This window comes from Thalassophryne amazonica, chromosome 18, assembly GCF_902500255.1.
Source record: "Thalassophryne amazonica chromosome 18, fThaAma1.1, whole genome shotgun sequence".
Taxonomy (NCBI): Eukaryota; Metazoa; Chordata; class Actinopteri; order Batrachoidiformes; family Batrachoididae; genus Thalassophryne; species Thalassophryne amazonica.
The window spans coordinates 65,053,883-65,065,022 of NC_047120.1; the positions used below are offsets into that span (position 1 = coordinate 65,053,883).

Here is an 11,140-nt window from a genome sequence, read left to right on the forward strand (position 1 = left end):
AAGGAAGAGTTGCTGTTTAGACACAACTCGGCTGAAGTCTGTTTTCTGTGACACTCTCAAAAAAAAAAAAAAAAAAAAAACAGTCTTACACCCCGAGCCGCTTCCCCCCTCCCGCTCCCCAAACTCATGAACAGTTAACCCTCGCGTGACAACATGGGCATTAACTCTGTGATCAACTTGTCCAAGTCCAGCAGTTGCTCCAGAGGCTGTATTGTTAGTGTGAATAGTGATGCCAACGGCCCGAGTGCGCTTATTTTATGACCGCAATGCAGATGCCGTGCACGCGCAACATGTGCGTCATGCATTCATAATACACCCGTAATACTGCCATGATAATCGCAATGCGTCTGACCCGTTTCCTCACTACATGCATTATATAACCGTGATTGTTCATCATATATTCGCTATAGATTATTAATATATCTGTAATTCATACTGGGACATTTGTCATTTTTGGCCATTTTTGTTGCAGACCACAACGAACGCCTGTAATTTGTGTACTCAATTCATCAGGGCCCTAAGATTTTATCATATCCTACCTTTTTAGAACATTCAATGTGATCCATTTGAGAAGTATAGATTCTTTTTTTTTCTTCAAAAAATAAAGTGCAAAAAGTTCCCTTTGTGCAAAGCAGCAGTATTGCTAAGATTTAATCACATCTTATATTTGGAAGACTGAACATGATCTATTTGAAAAGTAGATTCTTTTCCCCCCCAAAAGATAAAGCAGAAAAAAAGTTCCCTTTGTGCAAAGCAGCAGTGTTGCTAAAATGTAATCACATCCTACCTTTGGAAAATTCAACATGATTTTTTTCAGATATAGATTCATTGTTTTCATAAGATAAAGCGAAAAAAGTTCCCTTTGTGCAAAGTAGAAATATTGCTAAGATCCGACCTTTAAAAGATTCAACAAGATCTATTTAAAAAGTAGACTTTTTTTAAAGATAGAGTGGTAAAATATTCCTTTTTAACAACACGTATGTGAAAAGCAAGAGTAGAGCTAAGCTTTAATAACAAACTAATTTATGTTGCGTAAATTTGATCTCTTCAGCAAATGTGGCTTTGTGTGTGTCTCTCTGGAAAAACGTTCTCTTAGAGGAAATGTGCAGCATGGCGTAAATTTGATATTTAATCCATAGGATCTGATCAACCTGTTGTTTTATTTTTTTCTTCCAGGCGATATATCCCTCTCTGATTTACACAACGGCACTTGGCGGCGCATTTACTACATTGAAAAATGGCAACAATTTGGGCGGAGCCACGGTGGCAGAGACTGTGATGAGCCTTTTTCTCACCTCGGTGGTGTGCATGGGGGCTGTCAACAGCCGGACTAGTTCGATACTGGCCCCTTTCTGCATCGGCCTCACTGTGACGGCCTGCATCCTGGCCGGGTGCGTGCAGCGCGTCTTCTTCCACAGACCGTTATTAACCTTCACGCCACCTCAGATATCCCTTTAAACACGGGGACATGTGTGTTCTGGGTGAGTCTCCTGCCTTCTAACATGTGCCTCTATGTTTTTTGTCTCAGAGGGTCCGTGTCTGGGGCCTGTATGAACCCTGCTCGGGCCTTTGGTCCTGCTGTAGCTGCAGGTTACTGGGACCAGCAGTGGGTCTACTGGGTCGGACCCACCTGCGGTGCGCTGCTCACGGCCTTCTTCATCAGGTAGACACAGCACATAGCGGTGCCTTAGTATTCTACGTAATTACAAAAAAGAATCCAGCACCAGACAGATTCTGGAATATTTTAAAGGCACCATATTGTGCAGTTTTATTTTTTCCCCAAACCACATATTGATGCATTCTGGTTACATATTAGTGGTGATCTATGATCTCTGTAAAGCCTCCTCTGTTCTGTGATTGTATTTTCAAAATTCCCCTGCTCTGAGCAACATTTACACCTGACACAGATCGTTTTAGAATCTAAAAATGAGATAAAACACTAAATCTGAGGGAAATTATGTTGCTGCATGGACAGATAATTTCACTTGACAAGATGTCTTAAGTTTGTTAAATCTAGAAATAAGCACATCGAACACTTAAAATAAGAAATTAACATTTAAAACAAGATAAATTATCTAACACTTCTAAATCTAAAGTTTTTTTTTTAATATCTTGATACACTACAAATTATTTGGTTCTTACAAAGATAAAACAAAAGAACTTTAGATTTAGAAGTGTTACATAATTTATCTTGTTTTAAGGGCTATTTTCTTATTTCTTGATTTAACAAACTTAATACAAGACATCTTGTAGAGTAAAATTATCTGTCTATGCAGCAAGATAATTTCCCAAAAATTTAGTGTTTTATCTTGTTTTTAATCTTTGTTTTTTGCAGACTTTAATATCTGCTTTTTTGAATATCCTGTGACCTGCATTAGCGAGGTGAAAATGTGCACAATATGACCCCTTTCAGGTTGATTTGCCTCGAAGCAGTTTAAAAAGTTGCACACAGTTTAAGGAGTCACTGCAGTTCAGTTTGAATCCAGATCCGGATCTGGATGTGATAAAGAACTGGAGATTGCATCTATGTTGACCAAACAGTGATTCACTAATTAAAATGTTTCTCTTATGCAGATTGATGCTTGGTGACCAGAAGACCCGCGTTGTGTTGAAGTGAATGAAGATGGAAAGAAACAAAAACTTGCTTCATGAAAACATTTTAATTTGGATGTTATGGGGAAAAAAAAATTATGCACAACTTTTAAAAAATTCACACTTTGTCAGAATGTAGGTTGTCATTCCACACAGTAAAAATAAATATGCAAGTTTCTATGAGTTTAGCTAAAATCACTTTATTTTGACACTATCCAGGGATTTTTAATGCATATAATCTACTGAATGTAATATATATATATATATATTTTTTTTTTTTCTACAAAAATGGTTCACTAAGTAAATGTTTAACTAAGTAAATGTTTAAAATTTGTGACGTCACCAAGTTCAAAGAAACCTGCCCAACAGGTCGTAATGGACTTTGGACTAAAGTGTGTCATTAAAACAAAACATCTCTGGGGGAAGAAAAAAAATAGAATCAAAAACTTGATGAGCATGTTGGATTTATAAATTTGTGAGAACAAACATTTACATTTATACTGACTTTATTAATTTTAAATGTATAATTAAAAAAATTATACATAACTAAAATTATTATACAGCATTGGTAAAAAAAATGCATTTTTTTCTTGTATTCCTTGTCTTTATATGTAAACTAAATATACTCACATTACAGTATATCACCATGTTATTTAAACATGTTAATAAATGCACTTTTCTTTCACTCATCTTTCTTTGCACACAAAATATGTTCTGCATTTACTTCAAGAAATGTAAACAAATTTAAAAAAATGCACTTGTTAAAAATGTCAAAATGTATTTACACTTTACACCTGGTATTGTGCGGCGTTCAAGTGTGAATAAAAATGGCAACTGTTATTTTTTTTTAATGCACAAACTTTATAAAACTGTACTGGGGCATTGTGTGTGTGCATGTATTCAGTTAAGAAAAATGACACTGTGTTAATTGTATTTGTCAGAAAAGTCCATTATCTAGATCTGCTTTCTTCATATGCATAAATATACACATATCACCCTGTACTAAAATAAAAATGAAAAGCAATTTAAAAAATGCATAAATAAAATGTTAGTTAATTTGCAAGCACTAATTAGTGCAAGCACTGAGTATTCCATTAACTTTAACTAGTAATGACTTCATGACTTTCTTTGCTAACAAAATTTTAACTATTAGAGAAAAAATTACTCATAACCATCCCAAAGACGTATCGTTATCTTTGGCTGCTTTCAGTGATGCCGGTATTTGGTTAGACTCTTTCTCTCCGATTGTTCTGTCTGAGTTATTTTCATTAGTTACTTCATCCAAACCATCAACATGTTTATTAGACCCCATTCCTACCAGGCTGCTCAAGGAAGCCCTACCATTATTTAATGCTTCGATCTTAAATATGATCAATCTATCTTTGTTAGTTGGCTATGTACCACAGGCTTTTAAGGTGGCAGTAATTAAACCATTACTTAAAAAGCCATCACTTGACCCAGCTATCTTAGCTAATTATAGGCCAATCTCCAACCTTCCTTTTCTCTCAAAAATTCTTGAAAGGGTAGTTGTAAAACAGCTAACTGATCATCTGCAGAGGAATGGTCTATTTGAAGAGTTTCAGTCAGGTTTTAGAATTCATCATAGTACAGAAACAGCATTAGTGAAGGTTACAAATGATCTTCTTATGGCCTCGGACAGTGGACTCATCTCTGTGCTTGTTCTGTTAGACCTCAGTGCTGCTTTTGATACTGTTGACCATAAAATTTTATTACAGAGATTAGAGCATGCCATAGGTATTAAAGGCACTGCGCTGCGGTGGTTTGAATCATATTTGTCTAATAGATTACAATTTGTTGATGTAAATGGGGAATCTTCTTCACAGACTAAAGTTAATTATGGAGTTCCACAAGGTTCTGTGCTAGGACCAATTTTATTCACTTTATACATGCTTCCCTTAGGCAGTATTATTAGACGGTATTGCTTAAATTTTCATTGTTACGCAGATGATACCCAGCTTTATCTATCCATGAAGCCAGAGGACACACACCAATTAGCTAAACTGCAGGATTGTCTTACAGACATAAAGACATGGATGACCTCTAATTTCCTGCTTTTAAACTCAGATAAAACTGAAGTTATTGTACTTGGCCCCACAAATCTTAGAAACATGGTGTCTAACCAGATCCTTACTCTGGATGGCATTACCCTGACCTCTAGTAATACTGTGAGAAATCTTGGAGTCATTTTTGATCAGGATATGTCATTCAAAGCGCATATTAAACAAATATGTAGGACTGCTTTTTTGCATTTACGCAATATCTCTAAAATCAGAAAGGTCTTGTCTCAGAGTGATGCTGAAAAACTAATTCATGCATTTATTTCCTCTAGGCTGGACTATTGTAATTCATTATTATCAGGTTGTCCTAAAAGTTCCCTAAAAAGCCTTCAGTTAATTCAAAATGCTGCAGATAGAGTACTGACGGGGACTAGAAGGAGAGCGCATATCTCACCCATATTGGCCTCTCTTCATTGGCTTCCTGTTAATTCTAGAATAGAATTTAAAATTCTTCTTCTTACTTATAAGGTTTTGAATAATCAGGTCCCATCTTATCTTAGGGACCTCGTAGTACCATATCACCCCAATAGAGCGCTTCGCTCTCAGACTGCAGGCTTACTTGTAGTTCCTAGGGTTTGTAAGAGTAGAATGGGAGGCAGAGCCTTCAGCTTTCAGGCTCCTCTCCTGTGGAACCAGCTCCCAATTCAGATCAGGGAGACAGACACCCTCTCTACTTTTAAGATTAGGCTTAAAACTTTCCTTTTTGCTAAAGCTTATAGTTAGGGCTGGATCAGGTGACCCTGAACCATCCCCTTAGTTATGCTGCTATAGACGTAGACTGCTGGGGGGTTCCCATGATGCACTGTTTCTTTCTCTTTTTGCTCTGTATTCACCACTCTGCATTTAATCATTAGTGATCGATCTCTGCTCCCCTCCACAGCATGTCTTTTTCCTGGTTCTCTCCCTCAGCCCCAACCAGTCCCAGCAGAAGACTGCCCCTCCCTGAGCCTGGTTCTGCTGGAGGTTTCTTCCTGTTAAAAGGGAGTTTTTCCTTCCCACTGTAGCCAAGTGCTTGCTCACAGGGGGTCGTTTTGACCGTTGGGGTTTTACATAATTATTGTATGGCCTTGCCTTACGATATAAAGCGCCTTGGGGCAACTGTTTGTTGTGATTTGGCGCTATATAAAAAAATTGATTGATTGATTGATAATAAAAGCATTGGATCAGCTCTTTTCATGCAAATGATTTTATATATATATATATATACCCTAATTCTGTATCAGTTATTACTGCTTTGAGAATTAAATTAAATGGTAAATGGTCTGTGTGTATATAGTGATTTTCCATCTGAATCAGAAGGTCAAAGCACTTTACAATCTTCTTCTTCTTTGTCAATTAGCTGTTTCCGTTAGGGGTCGCCACAGCAGATCAATTGTTTTCATCTCACCCTGTCCTCTGTATCTTCCTCTGTCACACCAACCACCTGCATGTCCTCTCTCAGCACATCCATGAACCTCTCTTTGGTCTCCCTCTTTTCCTTCTGCCTGGTGGCTCCATCCTCAGCATCCTTCTCCCTATATACACTGGGTCCCTCCTCTGCACATGTCCAAACCATTTCAATCTCGCCTCTCTGACTTTGTCTCCAAAACCGTCCCACCTGAGCTGTCCCTCTGATATGTTCATTCCTAATCTTGTCCATTCTTGTCACTCCCAAAGAGAATCTCAACATCTTCAGCTCTGCCACCTCCAGCTCTGCCTCCTGTCTTTTTGTTAGTGCCACTGTCTCTAAACCATACAACATAGCTGGTCTCACTACTGTTTTGTAAACTTTCCCCTTCACTCTTGCTGATATTCTTCGGTCACAAATCACTCCTGCCACCTTTCTCTACCCACTCCACCCTGCCTGCACTCTCTTCTTTACACTCTCCATTACTTTGAACAGTTGACCCCAAATATTTAAACTCATCTACTTCCCCCACTTCTACTCCTTGTAACTGCACTATTCCACTGGGCTCCCTCTCATTCACACACATGTACTCAGTCTTGCTTCTACTGACTTTCATCCCCCTTCTCTCCAAAGCATATCTCCACTTCTCCAGACTAGACTCAACTTGCTCTCTACTCTCACTACAGATCACAATGTCATCTGCAAACATCATAGTCCATGGGGACTCCTGTCTGATCTCATCCGTCAACCTGTCCATCACCACTGCAAACAAGAAAGGACTCAGAGCTGATCTTTGGTGTAATCCCACCTCCACCTTGAATGAGTCTGTCATTCCGACCGCATCTCACCGCTGTCACACTATTCTTGTACATGTCCTGCACTACCCTAACATACTTCTCTGCCACTCCAGACTTCCTCATACAATACCACAACTTTTCTCTTGGCACCCTATCATAAGCTTTTTCTAAGTCCACAACCTCTTTCTCTTTATGCTTTCCTGGACCTCTTCATTCCACTACCAAGTCTCCTTGTCTTCCTTCCACTGTCCACATGTCATACCCAGTACTGCCCTAGCTGTCTCCCTCACCACATCTGCAGTACTTTTCCAGTTGTCCAAAATTGCTTCCTCTCCAACCAGTGCTTCTCTCACCTGCTCACTAAATTTCACACAACAGTCTTCCTCCTTCAGCTTCCACCATCTGATCCTTTGTTGAGCTCTCACTCTCTTCTTCTTCTTTACCTCTAAAGTCATCCTACAAACAACCATCCTATGCTGTCTAGTGACACTCTCTCCTGCTCCCACTTTACAGTCTCTGATTTCTTTTAGCTTGCATCTCCTATAAAGAATGTAGTCCACCTGTGTGCACCTTCCTCCACTCTTATATGTTACCCTGTGCTCCTCCATTTTCTTAAAGTAGGTATTCACCACAGCCATTTCCATCCTTTTTGCAAAATCAACTACCATCTGTCCTTCCCCATTCCTATCCTTGATACCATATCTACCTATTACTTCCTCATCACAACTGTTCCCTTCACCAACATGCCCATTGAAGTCTGCTCCTATCACCACTCTTTCATGCTTGGGCACACTCTCCACCACCTCATCTAACACACTCCAGAAATCTTATTTCTCCTTCATCTCACAACCTACCTGTGGGGCATATGCACTGATGATATTCATCATCACCCCTTCAATTTCCAACTTCACACTCATCATGCTGTCAGACACTCGCTTAACCTCCAACACACTTTTAAAATACTTTTCCTTTAAAATTACCCCAACACCATTTCTCTTCCTGTCCTCACCATGGTACACCAACTTGTACCCACCGCCGATGCTCCTGCTCTTACTTCCCTTCCATTTGGTCTCTTGCACACACAATATGTCTACCTTTCTCCTCTCCATCATATCAGCCAGCTCTCTCCCTTTACCAGTCATACTACCAACATTCAAAGTCCCCACTCTCATTTCCACCCTTCTAGTTTTCTTCTTCTCCCGTTGTTCGTGGCAACGTTTTCCTCCTCTTCTTCGTTGTCTTCGCCCAGCAGTAGCCCAATTTCCACCGGCACCCTGTTGGGCAATAGCACCGGTGGCGGACGTTGTTAACCCGGGCCGCGACCGATCCGGTATGGGAATTCGATTCTGAGTCTGCATAGATGGGTTGGCTTGTTTTACGCGGGATGCCCTTCCTGACACAACCCTCCTCATTTAGCCGGGCTTGGGACCAGCACTCAGAATGTACTGGCTGCACACCCCATGTGGCTGAGTTCAAAGCAATTTACAATGATGCCTCACATTCTCTCTCACACACAGACACACACACACTGATGTGAAGGTGCTGCCATGCAAAGGTGCTCAACTGCACACCAGGAGCAAGGGGCAAGGTCCTTAATCCCCAAGTCAGGCACAAAAACGTGCACTGTTTTTTATTTATTTTTATTTTTTACATTTAAATGAGAGCAATTTGAAAAGTGAAAATTGATTTTGTTACTTAAACAGAACAGCTTGTAATCTTTTTTCTTTAAAAAGTAAAACAAACAAAACAGGAGTCAGAGGATGTCATAACGCTATTAACCAAAAAGTTTTGTGGTTCAATTCCAGTCTGCCACTTAGTGTCCTTTAGCATTGAAAAACACAGTACTGCTGATTGAGAAATTCACCAAATTAATGTCAAACTACGTACTTCTGATGGTTTATATTATCATCTCCAGTTTCTATAATTCAAGCCTTTAATCAGTCATTTAATTTTCAATTACATGTTTTTTTTAGAAAGTGTCATTTATGAGGTTTTTGTTTGACAAGAAAGGTTTATGAAGCTAGTTTAGTTTTATGGTGCAGGGCAGTGACCCGTCCTTGCACCTTGTTTAAGTAATAAAAGTAATTATAGCTGCACTTTCCACTCAGAACTTTGAACTAAACAGCCAGTATCAAATGAAATTCCACCGGCCTTCATCGCACCTGTGAAGTCCAAAGAAGAAGTGATGGAACCCTGGTCACGTCATAAAACTCTTTATTGACAGTTAAAATGAAAAGTTGAGTAGAAGCCAAGCATTTAAAAAAATAAAGCTTATCTCAGGACAAGTGCAAATGTTTGATTTCTTTTAGTTATCTTTGGAGTCATAAACATTTCAAATAGTGTTTCACAATGAGAAGAAAGTAGATAAAAAAAGGCAAGTGTTAGTTAAATAACACTGTATGCTATTTGTGTGCTAACTCTGAAAGGCTATTTTTTATTCTTTAGATAAAAAAAAAAAATTCAAAGTCATTAAAGTGTAAGATTCAGAGAAGTGTAAGGAATGTTTGTAATGTGTTTAAATAATTTTGTGAAGTAATTAGCCTGCTAGCTACATAGCTAGCACGGGTTCTACCTATTAATATTACAACCCCAATTCCAATGAAGTTGGGACATTGTGTGAACTGTAAATAAAATATAATGATTTGCAAGTCCTCTTCAACCTATATTCAGTTCAATACACCACAAAGACAAGATATTTAATGTTGAAACTGATAGACTTTTTTGTTTTTGTGTAAATATTTGCTCATTTTGAAATGGATGCCTGCAACACATTTCAAAAAAGCTGGGACTGGCAACAAAAGACTGGGAAAGTTGATGAATGCTCAAAGAACAACTGTTTGCAACATTTCACAGGTGAACAGGTTAATTGGAATCAGGTGAGTGTTATGATTGGGTATAAAAGGAGCATCCCCAAAAGCTGTTCACAAGCAAAGATTGGGCGAGGATCACCACTTTGTGAACAACTGCAAAGTGTGTGAAAAATAGTCCAACAGTTTAAGAGCAATGTTTATCAACGTTCAGGGTGATTCTTTAACTATGGGCACTATTGGCCTTGTAAATGTAATTTCCACCACACCATTGCCTTACAATATAAAGCGCCTTGGGGCAACTGTTTGTTGTGATTTGGCGCTATATATACATGTGCTCTGATGTCACTGTTTATCTCCATAGAAACTATCCAAACAATCTTTCATACAAACTGTTTAAAGGGACATTACAGTGTTGTGGTGGAAATTACGGCAATAGTGGGGGACAACTACATTTTGTTTAAAAAAATCACAACAGTTGTATGACATTGAATACCCCAATTATGTTTTGATTATTTTACTGATATTTTATTCAGAGGTATTTTAAAACATTAGAAAAAACGTTTCTTTACCATTCATTTTCATCATTGAAGATCAAAAGTCTGGGTGTGGGACAAGCACAAAACGGCAATATTTGCATATAATGATGCTGAAAAAAGGTGAAAAAGTCATCATAGACTACTAGAACAACTTTCGTAACAGTTTCATTGTAAAGATAACTATAAAAGTGTGAAATTTCCCCTTTTTTCTGTTTTTCATACAATATGATCAAAGGACATAAGTGCCCGTAGTCTAAGAATCACCCTTCAATTACAAGGAATTTAGGGATTCTGTCATCTACAGTCCATAATATAATCAGAAGATTCAGAGAATCTGGAGAACTTTGTACACGTAAGCGGAAAGGCCGAAAACTAATATTGAATGCCTGTGACCTTCGATCCCTCAGGTGGCACTGCATTAAAAATATTTGCACAAAAATAAAGTTTATCAGTTTGAACATTAAATATCTTGTCTTTGTGGTGTATTTAATTGAATATAGGTTGAAAAGGATTTGCAATTTGCAGAGGATTTTATTTACATTTTACACAACGTCTCAACTTCACTGGAAGTTTTTTTTTTTTTTTTTTCATTTAACCTTTATTTTTACCAGGGAAGTCCCACTGAGATTAAAAACCTCTTTTTCAAGGGAGCCCTGGCCAAGATGCAGCAATAAAAATACAGTTACTGTATAACAAATAAATGAATAAATTAATTAACACAAGTACATGTGAAGGAGGCTGTCTCAAGTGCTCTCAGTCTGGCTTTAAAGTCATTTATTGTGATCAGTTCTGTAAGTTTCCAGTCCTTTTGCAAAGTGTTCCATGAAGAAGGGGCAGAGAAGGTGAAGGACCTTTTTCCAGTTTCAGTGCAGACATAAGGAACAGAGAGTAGCAAATGTTCGCTGGAACGCAAACCATATGAATCAACACTTCTCTATGT

At 38.3% G+C, this 11,140-nt stretch overlaps 1 protein-coding gene across 1 annotated transcript; it reads left to right on the plus strand.

Annotated features, from left to right (window-relative positions):
- Positions 1-1,151: 1,151 nt before the first annotated feature.
- LOC117530919 (aquaporin-8-like) lies at positions 1,152-3,107 on the plus strand. The gene is made up of 3 exons (XM_034193880.1): positions 1,152-1,391; positions 1,529-1,663; positions 2,575-3,107. The coding sequence occupies exons 1-3, from the start codon at positions 1,279-1,281 to the stop codon at positions 2,615-2,617; spliced, it is 291 nt and encodes a 96-aa protein (XP_034049771.1). The 5' UTR covers positions 1,152-1,278; the 3' UTR covers positions 2,618-3,107.
- Positions 3,108-11,140: the final 8,033 nt, after the last annotated feature.

Excerpts from the sequence above, each read along its gene's own strand:
- LOC117530919 (XM_034193880.1), top strand. The coding sequence starts at position 1,279 with ATGAGCCTTTTTCTCACCTCGGTGGTGTGCATGGGGGCTGTCAACAGC. Across the intron at positions 1,392-1,528 it reads ACGGCCTGCATCCTGGCCGG|AGGGTCCGTGTCTGGGGCCT; the intron begins GTGCGTGCAGCG and ends TTTTTGTCTCAG. Across the intron at positions 1,664-2,574 it reads CTCACGGCCTTCTTCATCAG|ATTGATGCTTGGTGACCAGA; the intron begins GTAGACACAGCA and ends TCTCTTATGCAG.